Genomic DNA, 20,898 nt, shown 5'->3' with positions numbered 1-20,898 from the left:
ACATTACTTCTAAATTGGTATGACTCCATCAAGCCACTAGACTAATATATTTTACACAGACTATATATATTTAAATATTATTTAATTAACGTGAATAGCGCTTCAATGGTTTTCTTACCTTTTGCATGTCTCTCGTGCTGGTGTAACATTTGTTTCTCTCTACATTTCTTGCACAACAATCATTCAACAGTAAAATTGACATCTCCCAATTACAATTTTAAAGATCTTTAATACATACAGTACAAGGAATGTCACACAATTAGTCAAACATATTTCAGTAGTGAGCACATTTTCTTTTGATGAAAATTAAAACAAACAATTCAATAGCATATATTGTAAAGTACCCTTGATTAGGTCATGGTTGCTGCTCCTATGCACGGCCCACATGCCTTTACATTTTCATCTTTAATATTAAAATAGAATTCAAAGACATTCTGAGAACCTTTTGCTAAACTAGTCCTGGTATTAAAAATGTTAACCAATTTATGTCTGAGACCAATGATGCAATTACATAACTACTATTGCTTTGACATCATGGACCCACCTCATACAAGGCAATGCCATAAAGGATTATGAAAAGGCATCACATGGCTTCTTCTCTCACAACCAGTGAAAGGGCAGCTGTAGTTCTAGCTCCTGTTTACTGTAACTTGCAAAGCAACCATCTTTGGTCGAGTGGTGCGAAGTAACCTGGCCTTATGGTTTAAAGGTCAACACCAAGTCACGAACTCTCAAAGGCTTCTCAGTTGCCACATGTTAATGTAAGGAACAGCAACAAAGAGCCTTTATTATAACCTGAATTTTGGTTTGAAGTTTTTGAGAATAACACTAATCCGGCATCAGTGACTTGCCTGGATCTAGAGACCTTTGCATCCACCCACTCCAAGTTCCAGTCGACTGATTCGTCTGGCATCGCGACATGGAAAAGCGCTTTTTCGATTGAAACGTAATCGACCAATAAGCGCACAGGGAGAATAACGATCAGTGCCAGGTGCAGGCCTAGCGTTATTGTTAAGCACTGTCAGTTGTACGCTGGAACCGGGTCGTAATACTAACGACAATGGAGACCGCTACAGACAACATCGATGCGTCTGTAGGCTGTTCTAAAATCAGTTAAAAGTACCGAACAGCACTCTGCGCTGATGTACAACGTCCTGCTACGAGGTTGAGATTTTGGCACAGCTTCATTTTCCGTGGCACCTTTGTTGGCGTATCACGGCCCCGATCCTCTACTCTTCTTGAGCCTTCCTCATTTGTGTCCATAACTGCAACGTTAGGCTCCAACTGCCACCTCTTTAGCTATTACATGTAATCGAAAAACTTAACACAAATCCTTCCAGAATAGATGCCTGGTCTATATGTGACAAATACCCCAACATCTCTGAATAGTTGGTCTCTGGTCGGAGAAAATCAAACCCCTCAACCCTGATGGAAATTCATTAGAGTGGAGGCAATGTCAGTCTGAAGATGGATACAGACCGTAACAAGTCAACAGTTCTGTCTGATATCAGGCAAATCAGGCTGTCCCAGTGTGAATCTTCACTTTATTGTATAGTTCTTCCATGGCGTACAGAAAAGGTGACGAGTCGGGGGTAGACAGAGCTGAGGAGGATGATGGCCCCTACCACCATGCCACAGATGAGGCCGAAGGCCCAGCGGGGTCCCAGGATGGTATAGGCCTGGGAGACAAAGACTGGGGCCACCGTCCGCGCCCCACTCCCCGAGGCTGTCAACCAGCCCATGTACATACCCTGCACACAAACAGAAAACATCCACACTCTGGGTTCTCAAAAGATGTAGAATATAGAGAAATGTATGGGCACATTCAAAGCGGTTTCAAATCATTTCAACTTGTTAAAGCAACACAGTCCTCTTACCTGAGGTTTGGGTCCTAGGATTTTGGAATACAGTGTGTATGACATCACGTTGCAGGCTGGGTATCCCACCCCGATGAGGATGTTAGACGAGATGTACTGGGCCAGATGGACGGCAGGGGTGTACTGGCACCAGGTCTGTTCATATGGGCAGCCTGTTGGCTCTATAGAGTTGTTGGAGGCTTTAGACATCTGACTGACCAAAGAGTTGTTTTTGAGGTCTGTATTTAGAAAAGAAAAAACAGAACATGAACTCTCAGCCAGACTGAGTCCATTATCGTTCTTCAGCCGCTTATCCTGTTCAGGGTTGCGGGGGGATTGATGACACATACCGAGAGAGAGAGAACCATTCACACTCATATCCACACCTACGAGCAATTTAGAGTCATCAATTTACCTAAGCTGCATGTCTTTGGACTGTGGGAGGAAGCCCGAGAACCCGGAGTGAACCCACGGGGAGAACGTGCTAACGCCCCACGGAAGGCCCGTCTAGCCCGGGAATCGAACCCTCACTTGCTGTGAGGCGACAGTGCAAGCCACCACAGCACCCATGCAGCCCGGTGGGCATTTCCAAGTCATCCAGTGTAACTCTCGGCTGTATTCTTGCAGCCCCAAGAATTGGCAACACTAAACACCAATATACTAATGTCCCCACACTCAAAGCAGAGAGGCCAAAGAGCATCATTTTAATCAGCAAACCGAGCCAAAAGGCAAATCATTCTGCAGCAATTAATTACTCAACAGAGGAAACTGAACAGTGCATACCTGCCCACTGGATTTTCGGGTAATGATTCCCCCATGGAAGCAGAATAAAGAAACCACAGAATATAATGGCCAAGCCTGCTAGAAACACAGGACGATCCCCGACCCTGAAAGAAAATAATGAATTTGGTTAATCGAGGAGAAAGTTTGACGCTGAAATATATTTTGATCTAATCCATACGTGTATGAAGAAGGGTACCTTTGAGATGCCACTTTTACAGCTAGAAACACCAATACGGATTGTAATCCAATGCAGCAGATGATGATGCCATTGTACAACACAGCTTCTTTCCTTGTCCAAGCGAACATGTCCATGGAGAAAGGGGTGGCAATCCTGAAAAATTATAAAAACGTTATACAACCGAGTATAAAGAGGCAGGCGAAAAGTAGCAATACGCATCTTTGTTGTATTCTAACTTGTCTGCCTCAGTGGACTGTAATGGAATACATACGTCTCATAGACAGCAAAGATGAACATGACGACGAAGAAGAGAACGTTGGAAGTCAGGACTGCGATCTGATCAATGGTCGCCTCAGTCTCTTCACTAACGTCATCTCCATCTACAGGAAAGGGGAGAAGATAACACAAGCATGAAATAGCAAAGACCAATATCCTGCAACCACAACTACACATTTAGCAGGAAATGTATTATCTTATAATATATATATATATATATATACACACACATACACACACACACACACACAGTATATTACACATTTCTCAGCGGTACTAATAGAACAGGCCTGGACTAGGGCTGCCTTGTGACATGCTTTCTTTTCTGGTAATGTCAAACATTGTCCACTAAACTTATTATCACTTCTATAGATCTCTTAACTGGGCCTCTGCTGCACTCTATATCACCACATTAATCAAAATTTGAGATTTAAAAAAGACAATAAATACCTTCCGATGTGTGGTTGATGGCTCGAATACGTCCACACTCATCAACACGGTGAGCTCTGTTGACAAGAATCCAACAGACATCTTAGCCACTCTAAAATAACTCCATACTGTACAATAAACTGACAAAAGCGTAGCTAAATGGATTAAAGAGTATGTGGATCGTTGATGTGCTCAAATTCCAAAGTCTACAGAAAAACAAGGATAACAATATACTGTATATATGCATTGAAATCCTCACCTCAGCACCAAAACAACCAGCAGGATGTTGATGAAGCAGAAAACGGTGGCTAGTAAAGCAGGAGCAGTGTACATGTTGAGCTGCAGGTCTATAGCCTCTACCGTGACACCATGCTCACCGATGAATGACAGGCAGGCCTGCAGAGCTGACATATGCAAGTGTTAAAACATACAAACCAAAGATTTGCTTGTCGTCCCCCCCCCCCCCCCCCCATCATTCACTAGGCTGGCATGGTTTACGTAATACGAACAAAATACAGCCATCTTTACCTGGTCCCAGGATGAAACCCAGAGCCTGACAGGCACTCATGTTTGCCATGGCACCGGTCCTCTCCTCCAGTGAAGTAGCTCCAGCAACATAGGACCTCACCACAGCAACATTACCTGACATAAAAAAAAAAAAGACCAAAGCGAATGTTAGCAAGTTAGTTTTGTGACACGGATGACAATATTATATGGCAGAGCGGAGCCATATGTCCAGTTTATGAGCAAATCCATGGCATTAAATGAGAAGGATAGTTATTTACAGGCCTTCACAAATTACCTGCTCCAAAGCCCACGAAGGCTCTGGAAATGAGCACATGGAACTTGTTATTGGTTCTGGGCAGGTATGCGTAGGCGTAGTAGATATTGGCGGACAGGTTGATGATGATGGAACACACCAGTGGTTCCCTGTGTGGCCGGTAGTTGGACCAAAGGCCAAAAATGGGTGAGGCTAACATCTGCCCGAGACTGTAGGCTGCCACCACCCATCCCAAGAAGGTGGCATTGGTACTATCATCGATCTGTAAGAAACATGACCCAAAACATGTGCAATCATGAGCACGTTCTACAGAATACCCTGCAGTACGACAGTTTGAGGACAGTGCGACAGTGCAAACAGATGAGATAGTCAAATTTGAGAGTCCCATTATTGATGCATGCAGTTAGGTTTGACTCATAACTAGAATGTGACCTAGTATTTAGATTTGCTTTCTACAAAGTTTCACTACCGCACAGGTCGAGTGCAGTACTTAACCCTAATCTAAAACCAAGACCCCCAAAATGTTCTTTGTAGCTTCTTTCACTTCCTCTTTACGCTGCAGAGACTTGCCTTCGAATGGAAAAAAACAAAGTGTCTTCATTTGTATTAATGACGTCAGCAGAACCGGTCAACAGTCTTTTACAAAGAAAATGGTAAACCACACAGTACATACCTTTTGTAAATAGGGCCACAGTGATGTGATGACAAGAGTGAAACCTGAAAGAGCACATGAAACTTAGATGATTCCCCCCCCTTGTCAAAGAGCCTAAACATTGTGTTATGAATCATATCACACTAAACACAAGCCAGGCAAACATAGAGATGCATCATATTCATAGCGACAGTACGTGTCCACAAGTGTTTTTGTTGCTGCAGTTTACATTACTCTTGATGTGAATTCATAAAAACGCACTACTGTTTTTGTTTTGTTTTTCTTGTGGAGCACAAATGGACTGGGCTACAATTTCATTTTGTTTTGGAATCGTGTGCTACGGAATGACAATAACTGAGCACTACTGATTCAGTCTCTCCATCAAGAGGGCAGTAACAGGACAATTTCCGTTATAATTTCCCCCCACCTGTGCATGGAGGAGGCCCTTTTCCCATACAAATTACTGAACCCCCGAGTGTAGTGTCTCTGCAATGGGCTTTCTACTTCTAACGTCGTGGGCATGCTCACCTACACTGCTGAGAAACATGGTGAAGTACATAACTCGGATAGACCTCCACCGACTCTTGTAATCTTCATCCCGAGGCTGAGAGTCATCACTGTACACAAGAGGAAAAAACAGCACGTGTGATTTAGAGTCAACACGGAAACAATTTACCTGGTAATACTAGCGCTTCTGCAGTCTGTTTTGTAAACAATGCACTAAAGCTCCCTTTCACTTACCTGAGGTAACAGTGGCTACTGGCTAAGGAGTCTAGTCAAGGGCCATTGAACTCTGCACTCACCTGTTTGAATCATCCCTGAGCAATGGAGTTGTCTCGTCAGAGTCAATAAATTGAGCCATGTTTGCAAAACAATGTAAACAACGCAGAACTTGTGCTAAGTCTCCATGAAGCCGAAGGTGAGGGAACTAGCTACACTGCTAACGCTAACTACAACTCTTCCGAACTCAAACTAACATTGTACATTCTTACATGCAACGTTACGTTAGCCTACTAATGCCACACAATACTATTAAGTGGTTTCCAACCGACGGTGACGGGTATAAACGATACGCCACACATAAGCTTCTTCTTATTAACTAGTTTATTGGCGGACTACAAACTAACTTTTCAGGTGAATGCCGCCACCTACTGTACCGGAGTGTGTTAGATCATGACTTTATGACATTTGTCATTTAAACACAATATAATATTGTTATTATTATAAACACAAATAAAAAAGCCGTTCTAAACCCGTTCCATTAAAAAATGTAAACGAAGCCCTATTAACCGGAACTAACGTTAATCTTGGACACACCACCAGTCAAACTGAATCAAAACTACTTTTTCCGGTTAAACCTAGAAAAATAAAGTGAATTGCAATTAAATCAAACTATTTTTTTTAAATGTTTTTATAACGGGCTATTCAGAAAAATCATTCGAGTACAATTGTCAATGTCAATAAAGAACAGTCTCAAGACCTACCCGTCTATTCTTAAACAGAGCCCAACTATACGCCTTTATTTTGATGCCGACATCGCGTAACATCCGGTCCCTTCTGTTTACTTATTGCTGATCTCGAGGCAGAGCTCTCACGTGAGAATTCACAAACCACAAACCCCTGTCCTGTGTTCACACATCCGTGGTTGACAAATGTCCACCAACCATGTGAGCACAAACATATAGCACAGAGCCTCTTATGATATTGTGCCAGGTTTTACCCTCTCGGTGTGTTCTTATCTTAGCTTTTGTCAAACGATGTGCAAAAACGTAATTACCATTAAAAGAAATGTAAATGAACGGCATAACACATTTTACTCCGTTAGAATGACAAATTGCACTAAAACTCTCTAATTTCACACATTTGTTTTGTTGGTTAAGCTCCTTTATTTGTGTGTTCTTATGTCTTAAGTATGAAAGTATTCTGAAACGTTCAGTAACCTTAGCCTGTTGCTGTTTGGACAATAAATAGCCAACACCAGGCAGATGATCCACCCTCTCACACTGCGGACTTTTGAAACCCGTGTTTACTAATTTATTCATGCGATTAATGATTTTGTCAGGAGAAGTTAAACTTAGGCCTTAAGCCTCTGACGAACAAGTGGAAGACTGCGCATGCATTTAAATCCCGACAAACTTTCCCCTGGATTTCACAGGAGAGCATCTACTGTAAATGAAAGTGTTCACTACAGAGTAGCTGACCGTCATCCCACTCCCCCCGCCTGTTTCCGGTAGTAAGTGAAAGTGGAAAAGTGAAAGTAAATCTCTGCACAAGGACGCAGCGTGTTGGAGCGCGTTTTCCCCCCCATTATTCAACCTTCACGAAAAAGACGAAACTGACTTCAAATCCTCTCCATTTGTATTCTTAATTTTCTATTCTACCAAGAGTAGCGTGAAGGATATTTCCACCTGGAGTTACAACTGCACAATGGGTAGGCCTCGAGATAGACAATCGCAAAATATTCCTCTGCTTTTATTCAGTGGCTGTTATTAAATCTGTATTGATTTAAGCCATATTGTGAATTGTGGAGAGGTGTGGATACCTTTCGACTTCCTGTTACGGTTGTTTTCATGCAGATAGCCTGTCATAATTTGTATTCATCCTATTTTATAGGTGCACTGATTATGCAAATGTGCCTTGTGGCTGCTCTTGGTGCACCATTGTGTGGCGCTGCCCCCGGTAAGTCCCTTTTCTACGCTACACTATTTTTATTTATGTTATTTTCCTTATCCTTGTGTTTTACAATGCATGACTCTCCATTGCTACCTTTGTATGCATCTGATCACTGTTTATTCCAATTCATTCACTTGTTAGTGTCACATTTTGTGCTAAACCTTTAAACTGCTTTTATATTTCAGTCTTTTTTTTTGCAATTAGGAGATATATACTCATAACACGATTTATAATCAAGTATAAACATGCTGCATTAAACACTATAAAAGTAATTTATAGGTGGGACATAAGGGAGGCAATAATGCATCTTAAATGGCACCTATCTTAAATATTAACAAAACCCAGAGTGACTTACAGTAACTAACATTTAAGTTTCAGGTAGCCTTGAGGTTTTAATCAGGACCCCTGTCAGAGTGCAACGCGGCCAATCAACCACATTACCATGCTGGCTCAATCCACCACAAAGTGCAGTTGGTTTGGAGGTATCTTGGTATCGTGGTCACTACGACTCCCCGGTCATGTATTACCGGGCAAAGAAGTTTGAGAATCCATCCCAGGAACCTTCGTATGTGGGCCGAGTCTCGTTTGGCTTAAAGGATGCGGCGTCTGTTGGGCTGACGGCAGGTGATGTGAGCCTGAAGCTAGAAAAAGCCACAGTTGAGGATGCAGGAGATTACACTTGTTACATCAGCAGTGAACAAGGTTATGACAGGGCAAGTGTCAGTCTCATTGTGACAGGTGAGTACATTCAAAACCAAGGGATTGTTTGAATTTTACAATCTTCCTGTCATCTTAACAATAAATGTTTTTCTATCGTCCTCCTCCTTCCTAGAATTGGGAACCCCCCCGCTCCTGTCAGCAGTGTGGACAGAAGATAACACGGTGAACATGAGCTGTGAGTCTGAAGGCTGGTATCCAGAGCCTAATCTGCGCTGGTTGGATCAAAAGCAGGTTCTTGAACCAAAAAGTCTGAAGTACAGCAAAGACTCGTCTGGTCTTCTGTCAGTCCACAGTTGGCTTCTTGTCTCCAGCTCCACTGAGGTTTCTTGCTCAGTAGGCATCTCTGATGAGCAGCCAAAAGAGGCAAGAGTGCGCCTGGAAAACTTGCCTCAAACTGGTAAATAGGGTAACAATTATTTGCATGTGTGCAACCACAAACAATTTTTTTCTTCGCTCAGATACAATAAATAGACACATTCCTTGCTTTTCATTTAGAATCGGGATGCTCAGCAGCTGGATGGGTGCTTTTTGCTTTGCTCCTCATAGCCATGTTAGTGTTACTTGGAGTGTACTTCAAACGGAGAGGTAATTGTTTTTATTTTTGGAGACATGTTTGTGATGTAATAAATATATATATATTATAAGAAATCCTGAAAATGTTCTATGTTTCAGCTGAAAAAGCCAAATCAAATAACGACCGAGCTGAAGGTAAGAACAACCAGAGTCACTCTCTTACACAACATTTCAGAGAAAGTTCATGATATGAGTATTATATGGATACACCTGCAAATTAGTATTAGATTTTAGGCTTAGCACTTCTTTAAATGACTTGCGAGAGAGAAGTTTTAAAAAGCACTTAAAACATTGGATACATTTTCCAAAATGCTGAGTAGTACATCGCATGACAACAAAATTGAACTTCATGTGTAAAATCCATGGGGGGCTATAAAATAACAGAACCTTTGGGTTAACTTTTTTTTTGTATTTTCTTCCCTAGAGAGTGATACCCTTTTACCAAAAGGTAAGAAGTAACATGGTCACTATTCAAGTCAAAGCAAAACACTGTGACACAAAAGTTGCATCCTGTACTGATTATTGTACCGTTACAGAATCAGAAGTGATCCAGCCAACAAGTCTATCGGCAGCTAGCGAGTACTATGGTAACCACTTAACAATTTATTTTACTTAACAATTATGTGCGTACTGTGCTAAGTGTTTCTGTAATCCGACCTTTTCTCATTTAATCTTAATGTTGTTTTCAATTTTCAGTAAATGTCACACTTGATAAGACGGAAAATCCGTATCTCACTATCAAGAATAATCGAATGAGAGACGCCCCGGTTGACTTTCCCGATGGACAGAAGGTTACCTGTATCACAGCTATCAAAGGAACACCTGGCATCTCTTCTGGACAACACTACTGGGAGGTTTCAACAAGAGATCCTAATGTAGGTCTCAAAAAGTCCTGGTGGGTAGGAGTTACAAGTGCAACTGTCATCCCTCCGGAGTTAGATTTTTCGCCAACTACATCTAATGGTTTCTGGTTCCTGTCCTCTTCCCCTGGCATAACTGATAGCCTTCAGTTTAGCACAGAGCCAAACGTTTTACTGCCCGTCTACTCCAGACCCCAGACGGTCGGTGTGTTTCTGAATTATGACAGCGGAGAGCTTTCCTTTTACAATGTGGAAGATAAGCGTCTCATTGGCAGTTTAACAGCTAACTTCACAACGGTCATTTTTCCATTTTTCAATCCTGGTAAAGGTGACAAAGCAGTTATGGAGATATTACAGAGGGAAGAACTGGGTCAGTCTCGTGACACGGGGAACTCTGTAGAATCAACGGCACAAGAGACTGAATCTTAATATCAGATAACTGTTTTTGGATCATGACACTGTATTTGGATCATGTGTTAAGAGGAAAAAGAGGATACAAAAAAATGGATGGAACCAAGTTTAATTGTTGTTTTACTTTATGTACTTACTGTAGTTCAGGGAAAACTGTTGAGTGACTGAAATGAGTGACCACCCAACATTTTTAAACAAGTCATGTTAAAGCTGAAATTTCGTATTGTATACGGTATATTAGCTCAAACTCTGGACCAAATGCAGACATAATAATAACAGAAAGGTCTGTCAGTAAAGGATTGATACCACTCTCCAGATATGAAGGTGGTCTCAATCTTCTCATCTAACACATCATCACTGTCTGTTAAGTGATTTAAAAAAAACGTATGCTACTGTGCATTTATACGCTATTAGTAAATATACACGGACATTTAATCTAATTACAATCATTTATGAAGTTATTATTGCTTGTGCTGTGTGACTCTTCTTTTTTTTAAATTTAAGTACACTTTATGACTTAGTTATTTACGTGATTCACAACTATATATTCTCTTGCCTTTTGGGGATTTTGGTCTTGTAATCACTCAGTAAACACACACACACTACAAACAGAGGTGAGTCCACAAGACAGACTCAAAAACGCTGCTTTGTGCAAACTATAATCTTATTGGTCTTGCTTATGAAACTGTAGGTGGACTTGAGCTAATTCAGGACACAGCAGGTTACATTCTGAGTAGGACTAAGAAATTACATAAACCCTCTCTTCTTAAATTGTTTTGAGGGCTCCGTGTGAAATTTAGAAATGTATTCTCAAGATCCGTCTCCGGGTGCAGTATACAGTAGAAAGTTCCGAATGGATTGGTACTTTAATTTAATTTACACGCTTGATGATTTCGAGCTGCCCAGGTCACTCGGGTTGTCCGGTGCTGGTATTTTGACTTCATTAAAACTCAGCAGTGTCCGATGCGTTAACTGATTTAAATCACCTGTGGAGGGCGAGAGTGGAGAGACACAGTGGCACGTCAGGTTGATTGGTGGAACCAGGACGGAGCGGTCAACTGGACCTCGAAACCTGGATTGGATGAGACTGGAAAGAGGCGTTGTATGTTGGCTGCTCCTCTTTGTCCCCATAGGGTCTTTAAAATAAGAGGGGAGGGGGGGGGGGCAGAGAAGGAAGGACTGGGAAGGATCCAATAAGGTAGCATTAACACATTAACAGTGGTGAGCCTGGCCGCAAACTGACATACAAAAGCTGACAATAACCCAACTCTGGCACTACCACTAAATAGAGTTCAACGTACTTTTTATTCTGTAATAATTGATGTTAAAATGTAAAATCATTTTAGAATATGTGTGTACTCTTTGTGACTCTCAGCTTTTTGAATAAAATTCAATCAATCTGTGATCTCGTATTTATGTTATTTGTTTCAGTCTACATCCACAATGTAAAACTCACTTCACAATCCAGTTTAAGAAAACACAGCAAAATGTCATACACTTTAATAAGTACAGGTAGTATTTACAGTATATACACCATAACACAATACTATGCCATCACTACTGTATATTTTTCATAGATTAAGAAGTATTTACATTATGGATAAGACCATAAATTGATTCTGAAATTATTCTGATACACAATAAATTCAAGTAGGTGTGCCTTGAGACAGAGTAGCCCGACTACGACCATGGCAGAAGAGGTATGCAAGAACCACTTCACAGGTGCATAATGGTCCGAGACTATGAAGAATACTTTTTAATACGCTCGTCAATTGGGTGGGTTGGGGGGGCACGTCGTCAGTCAATATCAAACACAAACTATACAAGTTCATACTTAGTCTATCTGTGGTGATTTTAAGAGATCAGAACCATTGGTTTCTTCTTCCAAAGCTTTACACATTCATGTTTGGTCATCAGCCTTCAGTGGAAGCAAACGCTAGACCAAGGATTATTTGCTGTAGAGTGTCCTGGTGGTCTAAAGCACCTACCGCAACCCTGTGGATCGACTTCACTGCAGGGACATTTGTTGCATGTCACCTTCTCTCTCTCTCTCTCTCTCTCTCTCCTACGTCTCCCGCTGTTCTTCACTATCAACTATTTCATGAAGTAAGGACGACATAAAAAATAAATCTTTAACACAAAAAAAAACCCAAAGCATTCACTGTGTTTGAACTCATATTCACATTTTTGCGTACATCTTGTCCAACAGCTTAAAAGTACATCTTGAACAGACACTGGGCATCCTCCATACGGAGTATGAATGATCCTTAACTGGAGCAACTCATTACTACACAACTCACTTATGACCGGGGTGATGAGACATTGCATGCACCTAACTTCAGGTACGCCACCCAAAAAGAGAAGCTGCACTCCACCTTCTGTCTCCATTATGATTGCTGGTGGTTTATACATTATGGTATGTGTCCTGTGCCGTGTCTTTGTTTTGACCTAGCAGACCAAGGCGGCGCTTTCCCTCCTCCCCTGCTTCTTCAGCAGCTGGATGCGGTTGTGAACGTAAAACTTGATCGACCTCCAGTCTCGCTGGTTGCTCACCAGCAGAGGGCAGAGTTCGAGGCAGCGCTCACAGTCCGCCTTCGCGGGGACTCGCAGCTCCATGAGGTTCCTCTTTAAGTGAGTCTCCACTGCTACGCGCTCAGCCTCTGACCACGGGCGCTTAAGTACACCACGCTTCCCTGTGAGATAGAGGAGAATGCATAGGATCAGGTTAATAAGGAAGTGACTGAAGCTCGGGAGGTCATAGACCGATATTGGCAGATGGTTACCTGATTTGGGTGGAATGCATCTTCTCTTATGAACATTGGCTATTGAGGGGCTGACTGGGGCGGGAATAGGTGCCCTCTTCTTCCGTGGCGGTCGCCCTGGTCCTTTCTTCTTCACCATCACCTCAGCTTTCTCCTTTACTTCCTCTTTCTCTTCCTCTGCCTCGGACTCTTCTGAGAAGGAGTCGGCTGAGTTGCCAGACAATACTGTGGGACAGAGATGAAATGGAGGGTAGTTAACCCAAATCAAATGACTAACATACAGCTTAATATTTTAAGAGAGTGGACCAACCACGGTGCTGTAACTTGTTAAAAATGTTTGTTAATGAAGTGGTGGATACTCGTAAAATCTACCTCTTAACCCAACAGAACCTCTTTGTATCGTCCTACATTTATTTTGTAAATCTATTCTTAAGAAAGGTCCTAAAAACGATCAACAGATTCACAGCGTGTTATTAAAACACAAAATTATACGTATCGTAATGATGAATGTCATTGCATTTGTAAATTGAAGGAATGTGTGAGTTAAACCTATTCAGCCCGGCAAACCCCCATAAAAGAGCGTGAGACTGCCGGGCCGCGTGCACACGAAAGTTTGACGAAGGTTGAGCGCCGGACTTAAAAAAAAGAATAATTAAAAGAAACATCAATAGATCTGAAGTGGTGCTTCTGCACGCCGTGAACGCCAAACTAGCCGTCATACTTTGTAGCGTCAGAAGTGGATATAAAAAAGATGCATTGGACCTATTAATTCTTCAGTGTGGAAGTGTTGGTGTGATGTATATCATATCTATTCCACATTTATATAGTTATATTTTAAAAAAGCTGACATTCCTCACAGAGTCCATCAATAGCTCCACATTAGAAATAATCTGTTAAAATGAACACCGAGCGTTATGTTGACACTTTGCATTATTATTACACCATTATTCACGGTGGGAGTTCATCCTTTAAAAAAAAAAGGTTCTTGGCAGCAGAATCTGCATTCAATTAAACATCGCATGCCTGAAATACCTGCTGATGGGCCCAAGTCAGTTCAGCATTTTACCTGAAGACAGATAATACATGATGTAACTCTTTACCATCCAACTCGAGGCAGATGTGCTGCAGGCTCATCCCTCGGAAAAGCACGCCCTCCTTCTCTCCATAAAGGACAACGCGACCCACACGACCCATCAGTGCTGGATCCCGTATGATAGTGGAGCAGTTCTGGGTCACGTGGTACTCTCGTTCAAGGAATTCCTCCAGCTGTTTGGTGGCGCCATGCTGGCCATCGCCCTCATCTAATAGTAGCAGTTGAGTAAGTATCGCTACCTGCCGCCGTACACGCGTCGCCGTCAGTGCTCCGGGGTTTTTGGCCCCGCTGGATCGTGCCAGGTTTCTCAGAAGGTCCGTGCCCCGGAGCGGTGTGGCAGGCGAGTGGTAGGGCCGAGAGAAGACATATGGGCTCTCTGGGTCCACGCCCACATTGGGGCTGGTTTGAAGGAGTAGGTCCAGGCAGGACTCACAGTGTGGCGGGAGAATAAGCGGCTGGATGCGACCACGCTTGCCCAAAACGCTAGCCCGTGGAAGGTTACAGAGGACACTGCGTTCGAAGGGGGACAGGAGGGCTTCCATGCCAGAGGCGGAGCTGCTGTTGCTGGAGCTGTTGCTGGCCGGAGGAGTGATACGGTTGTGGTAGTCCTGGACAGTGAGCTTGGCCACCTCACATTCCCTGTGGCGGTTGTAGAGGATGAGCAGGGACAGGCTGGAATGGCAGAGCAGGCGCCAGGACTCCGCAGAGTGAGGAGAACGGGTGAGAGAAAGGAAAGAGGAGTGCTGCTGGTGGCGGAGGTAGAGGACCAAACAGGAGAGGGAAGAGAGCAGTGGAGACATGTGATGTCTCTGTGTGCTGGAAAAGACAGAGGGGGAGAAAAAACATGTTTAAAAAGCAGTTGAAACCACAAAACTCGACCCAAAAACCCTGAACAATAAATATCTAATAGGTAATAACAATCCAACGATACCTTACAATCTCTCCATTCTTCTCCTCTGGTGCGTCTTCTTCTCCTTCTGCACTCAGCTCCAGATCTTCGTTTGGATCTATGTCTGGTTCTGGAGTAGGAGGTGGAACCAGCTCCTCTTGAGCTCTCGAGCTCTCCACCTCCACCTTTTGCTGCTCTTCATGCTTTTCTCTCTTCATCCTCCGACCCCTTCTGGGAGCAGACGGGAGAGGTGGTGATGGACTCTTAACTCGTGACACCAGCGGGGGCGCGTGGCGTTTTGTGGTGGGCAGTGGTAAGCTGGGCCCCTTCTTGGTGGCCGCAGGCTGAGTAGAGGAAGGCGGCGAAAGCGACAGGGAGAAGGAGACGCCGCCCGTGCTCGAGCGTGTAGCTGGCGATTCCCTCTCCCTGGAGAAGAGGGGAGGGGGAGCGGGGTTGGGGGCCGAGGGCTGAGGGACAGCAAAGGAATGACTGTGAGTGGCCGAGGCGGAGGACGATGACGGGTGAGGGTGTGAGGCGCTGCCATTTGAAGAGCTGTGCAGGTGTGCCAGCTCCATGGCTGTTCTAACGTCTGGCTGGTTGGCGTGGTGCTTCTCCAGGTGGCGTGCCAGAGACCGATAGTGGCGGCCGCAGTATGCGCAGTGCTGCCGCCGGCTCACTGTGGCACCCGGGGAGCTTCCAATGTTTATGTTAATATTGTTATTGATGTTGGTGGTCGGGGGTGCCAGGGCGCTGACTGGGGGCTGGGACTGGGATCTGGCAGGGGTTGCGACAGGTGCTGGGTGGGAAAAGGATGAGCAGGGGTGCGCAGGGCCTCTGGAGGAGGTGGGCGCGCTTTTCTTCTCCGGCTCGACCGTTGCGGGCAGCTTGCGCTTCTTGCGTCGACGAAGCATTCGGCCCCTTATTTCCTCAATTTCCTCTTCTTCGTCATCGTCGTCGTCGTCATCATCTTCCTCCTCTTCGTCCTCCTCACGGTCCGAGTCACTGGGCTCAGAGTGGGTGAGTGGGGAGGATGAGGGTGATAATGACCAGGAAGGGGTGAGGTAATCAGAAACAGAGAGGGACAGTGGGTGGGGGCCAGCCTCTTCCTCCTGGTTAGACACATTTCAAATGAAAACAAACCAAATTAGCTCAACGTGTGGCTATTATCCACAGGATTTACAGTCTTTGATTAGGGCTACAATGTCCCCGGTTCATGTCTGGATAATGCATCTCTCTCTCTCTCCTTTTTTTGCAGTCATCTTTCAACTGTCATTAAAGGCATAATATATCCCGAAAACAATAACTTTTTAAAAAGCCCAAATATATAGTTTCATGAGCAAAGGGACAATGTATGCCTGTGATTTTTGGGTGTGTGTGAGAATTTAAGGCAGCAGGAAAATGTTCATGGGACTGACTCAACCTAAATTAGTGTTCAAGTTCATGGTAATGAAGGAACATGTCACATGGTGCAACTGTGTGGCTTATTGATGTGTTTTAAATACGTTTTTGGACAACAATTGTGCTTTATCGCACAGGGGGGGGGGGATAAGCTACATCAGGCTCCGGCAATTTAGTCTTGTCATGGGATTTTTAGCAACCTGAAAAATATTGAACATCACCAGTTAGTATCTCACCATTGCATTCTCTCCCCAGTCCGTCAGGCTGTAGTCCACTGTGATCTCCTCCCCTTTGGCGATGTCTCGGATTGCTATGACAACCAACCGCACCTGGGTCCCACAGTGGACTTCTCTGATCCGGCAGTTGGGTGGTGGATGGAAGAGGACAGGTCCACGAACACCACTCGCTCCCTCATCCCCCAGCTCTGGCACACTGGAAAACATAAAGTGACATTAGCAACCTAGAGAAATATCTAAGCACAGTTACTATAGCGAGGGTCCTCCATACCAGAGCTGAGTGGGATCGGGCATGTAGTAGGGACTGCCAGGTGGAGGGAGGCGGTCTTCTGCCCCCTCTGGGTACTGGCCGTCACCTGGGACAGAGTGGACTCTTTAAATCCAGCACATCTTAACTGCTTTATCACAAACCACCAGCCTTATGTTTGAAAGATGAAAGGTGGCTCTCTGTACTACAATACACTGCTAATTACAACATGGTACACTCGTTTATCATAAGCACCAGAGTGAATAAAAACACAAACAGCAGGTGGTTAAATGTGTGTGCGTGTGTGTGCTTATATATATATATATATATATATATACATACCAGGGCTGTAGCTGTGTTCTGACATGCTCTCCTCCTCCTCATCTTCTGTTACATACACTCGGTCACACACCTTCACAGGTGTCCCCTTCCTTTTCCTCCCACACACTCGCCTGTAAAAAAAGAAAGAGCAGCGCTTCCTTTAACATGATGATACGTTCAGACATAGCAGTGCTCAAGACTTTCCTCTGGTAAATATTCGAAGGGAGGGCAGCTGATATGAGCCGAGCATGTGATACCTGTGGCAAAGCAGTAATTGAATCTGGTCACGTAACATTTCTCTTAGGTGGGTGACTCATCCACAACAACAATAAGGCTACAAACTACTAAACTAGTGATGGTGGCAGCAGTGGTGGCAGCAGTGGTGTCAACAGCGCAATTTTTGTTCTTCCACAAGCAATCGAAACAAAGATATTTGAAAAATATAGATGTCTGCACATCCTACAAATATTGCAGGTTTCAGTATAATAAGTACAGTAGAAGAAAAGTAGACCCTGAAAAACATATAAAAGACAAATAAGGAGACACATCAACTACATTATCCTTTTAGAGTTTTATTAGGGTTTATCAATGTCATACATTACTGATCAATATGTTGATTCATTTTACCATTAATCATATATCCTGTAAAATGTCAGAAAATAGTGTGGAAAATACCATCACAATTTCCAAGGGCTGAAAGAGACATTTTTAAATTGCCTGTATTGCCCAAACAATACATTAGAATCCAAAAATATGCTATTTACAATAATGCAAAAAAAGAAAAGAAAAGCTGAAAATACTCATATTTGAATAGCTGGAAAAGGCACATATATTTAATTACTGACTTTAAGTTACCGGAATAAAAAAAACGTTGACAATAATTTTCCTATCATCCAACTTCATTCATTATTTATATTTCAGCACTAATCAGATATGTCTTTTGTTCTCGTAAAGAATCCACACAGTTCATCACAAACCCATTTAAAATGCTTTTTGTCGACACCATAATGATTGCAGCCTGTCCACCATGCATTAAGAATATGTTTTAATACCACATCAATGCTAGTTCCCATTAGGTCTACCTGTAAATACAGGTGTTAATCAGTCCCTGATTTGATATGATGATCGATGACCATGTTTGAGGAACACAGATCTACTATAAACAGGCAGCTAGCGTGTAAACTGATTTCAGCTATCTTGGTTATCACGGATTTATTTTTATCTATATATTGAAATGGCCCCACCCCTTTATCAATCACGTCAGACTGTACACATGCATTAACGGATACCTGATTAGCACAACATAGCGTCCCAAATGCACTGAACCTGGTGACAGTCAACTGTTTTCAGGTGCATTTTAGCCATGGTCAGCAACTTTGTTTACTCAAAGCCAAGCAAGACACGAGTCATGATCTGCACCAGCTGAGCAGTCAAGCAGTGTTCAGAGCACAATAACACTGAGGCGACGAGGTGGTTTGATGGATATTATGTTCCGGGATCTGCAGTCTACACAATCTGACATGCCAGGGGTTACCGACAAGACGCCACACCACTGGCCAGCAAGATACATAACGGACGATTCCTGCTGGGTGCATGCTAACATTAGTGCTAAACCACAGCTAGCCTGTTAGCTTCCAGCAGCTAACGTTGAGACTTGGGTCCCGTCAAAACATCAAAAATAAAAGGCTGGCGATTACATGCGAGCTGAGGCGGCCAGGGGAAGACGCTCCCTCGCATGACATAACAGCTGCAACGAGAAAACAAAGAAACATCACTTCCCCCGCTGCGTTTTCTCCATTATAACGCTGGACTCATGCACGCGAAAAAAGGGCTTCTGATGTTAACTAAACAAACGTGCACGGTCGCAGCGCGTGCGTCTCAGGCTCTTGCATTTTGCTCACAAAACCCCGGTGAAAACCACCGCGCGCGGGGACAAACCGGGGGCTTGCTGTGCTCACTCACCCCCTCGGCGGCGGCGGTTTGCTTCCATCCCCGTCGCTGTCGAGGGTCGGTGGCTCCCGGTAGTCAAAAGGCGACCGTACATTCTCCGCCATTAGGACTCCCTTCCCCTACCTCTCGCGCTCCGGTAGATTGCCCAACGCGCATGTGCACAACATCCTTTGGGGTTCTAATGGTAAAATGGGGTGCACCCACCTCTGAGGAAGATAAAGACCTTCAACCTCAAGATTCAAATTGATTGAAGATACAGTATTGCGGCTATTCAATACGGTGTGTTAACTTAACTTCCATGCTTTCACGTGGAAATGCAGTCAAATCAATGCCTTGTAATTAATTAGACCTGTTACAGACTGAAGTGAAGCACATTTTAACACTGTTTAACCAGCTTGTCACTAAAATTTATTATAAACGTGATTTTAAAATGATGGCCTATTTCAGAAGTGCACCACAATAAAATAATTCTTCATCAAAAATAAAAGTTGTGTATTCTAAATCCTACTCAAGTAAAAGTACGTAAGAATTATCAACAAAATGTACTTGAATTTACTACTAATACATATTCTGCAAAAATCCTGTGCAACTAATACATTCTTATATATAACATTATTTTAGATTGTTAATACTAATTCATCAATGTGTGATATAGCATTTAACTGTAGTAGCTGGTTTGGGTGGAGCTATTTTGACCTACCCTATATACAGCTAGGTAGTTTTAGGCCAGTGCCTCCCAATCTATATGGGTCCAGGTGTTGTTTTCTACAATCTTATGTTTTTGCAAAGTCTTCACCTGAAAAGCAACTAGTTATTAAAGCTGTGAAATAAATATTGGGGAGTTAAAACAACAACAAAAAATTCCCTCGATATTTGGTCCAGTACAAATATAAAATAGCATGAAATGGAAATACGCGACTCCAGTAACACTGCCTCAAAAGTGTTATAAGTAAACTCCTTGAGTAAATGCACTTAGTTACTTTTCCCCACTGTGTAAAACAGAATTAAATACAATGGATATCCCTATACTCATATCTGTGATTGGTATTGACAGTAGTTTTTTGCAATACATTTCAACATTTAGGGTTTCAATAAGAGAAGTAAAGAAATACAAAGTTCGTAAAGCTTTATTCGTGTCAGTAATTTTCAAATTAATGTCCAAAGAAGTTTCCTAGAAATACACTTTTAGTTCTAATTATAGGGAACATAGACATTTCTTTGAAATAACTGTTCAATTCAAACCCAAGAAAATATGAATTTGATTTATTATAGGAAACTATTCTTCATATATTTTCTAATATTTGCATGCTTCCACAAGAAGGCTCTCTAGGCTATGCTAGCCATTATGTATAATTAACTAATTGGGAGCTTATCAGCTCAACCCCATCTCTAATTGTCACATAATATATATATATATATATATATATATATATATATATATATATATATATATATATATACAGTATATGTTGAATTATATAGCTCCTTCTAAGAATTTTTAGGGACATCTGACAATCAGTTAGTAAATACTTTAAAAGATAAAATTGGTGGATTTTGCAACTATTATTGTTATTTTTATATCATTACACGCACACAGCAGAAGGTTATAAAAAATATTTGGAAAGTAGAGGCAAGGTGACAAAGAAGACGTGTTAAGAGTGGGTTTTAATCGTCAATGTACATCCAGTTAATCATCACAGAGATAAAAGAAAAGCATGGCAATAAGAAATCCACCATAATAACAAGCCTGGGAGTCCCAGATCATTCACTCAGCGAGATTATGCCGCATCAGGCCTTAAACATTACAGTA

General features: G+C 42.7%; 3 protein-coding genes across 4 annotated transcripts; 1 reads left to right on the top strand and 2 right to left on the bottom strand.

Annotated features, from left to right (window-relative positions):
• Window positions 1–215: 215 nt before the first annotated feature.
• On the bottom strand, window positions 216–6,207 carry mfsd8 (major facilitator superfamily domain containing 8). Its single transcript, XM_079185218.1, has 12 exons — window positions 5,759–6,207; window positions 5,484–5,572; window positions 4,977–5,020; window positions 4,325–4,565; window positions 4,051–4,164; window positions 3,782–3,926; window positions 3,544–3,599; window positions 3,089–3,197; window positions 2,836–2,970; window positions 2,640–2,743; window positions 1,878–2,095; window positions 216–1,751 (listed from the first exon to the last, which is right to left on the bottom strand). Exons 1-12 carry the CDS (start codon window positions 5,815–5,817, stop codon window positions 1,545–1,547), a joined length of 1,521 nt encoding a protein of 506 aa, XP_079041344.1. The 5' UTR covers window positions 5,818–6,207; the 3' UTR covers window positions 216–1,544.
• A 1,005-nt stretch (window positions 6,208–7,212) lies between these two features.
• LOC306715066 (butyrophilin subfamily 1 member A1-like) lies at window positions 7,213–11,818 on the top strand. Of its 2 annotated transcripts, none has more exons than XM_079185293.1 (9): window positions 7,213–7,386; window positions 7,569–7,634; window positions 8,007–8,366; window positions 8,461–8,745; window positions 8,844–8,933; window positions 9,021–9,056; window positions 9,346–9,369; window positions 9,458–9,508; window positions 9,618–11,818. In XM_079185293.1, exons 1-9 carry the CDS (start codon window positions 7,383–7,385, stop codon window positions 10,208–10,210), a joined length of 1,509 nt encoding a protein of 502 aa, XP_079041419.1. In that variant the 5' UTR covers window positions 7,213–7,382; the 3' UTR covers window positions 10,211–11,818. The 2 variants fall into 2 exon arrangements, with proteins under 2 accessions (XP_079041419.1, XP_079041418.1); XM_079185292.1 differs by having other exon boundaries at window positions 8,001–8,366.
• A 146-nt stretch (window positions 11,819–11,964) lies between these two features.
• Window positions 11,965–19,217, bottom strand: LOC306715065 (uncharacterized protein). The gene is made up of 8 exons (XM_079185291.1): window positions 19,101–19,217; window positions 17,160–17,269; window positions 16,842–16,926; window positions 16,571–16,766; window positions 14,979–16,045; window positions 14,055–14,863; window positions 12,976–13,179; window positions 11,965–12,885 (listed from the first exon to the last, which is right to left on the bottom strand). Exons 1-8 carry the CDS (start codon window positions 19,190–19,192, stop codon window positions 12,641–12,643), a joined length of 2,808 nt encoding a protein of 935 aa, XP_079041417.1. The 5' UTR covers window positions 19,193–19,217; the 3' UTR covers window positions 11,965–12,640.
• Window positions 19,218–20,898: the final 1,681 nt, after the last annotated feature.

The sequence above is a fragment of the Pholis gunnellus genome (assembly GCF_910591455.1).
Source record: "Pholis gunnellus genome assembly, chromosome: 23".
Classification (NCBI taxonomy): Eukaryota; Metazoa; Chordata; class Actinopteri; order Perciformes; family Pholidae; genus Pholis; species Pholis gunnellus.
The sequence above is the reverse complement of the archived record's forward strand: the minus strand, read 5'-3'. Positions and strand labels throughout refer to the sequence as shown.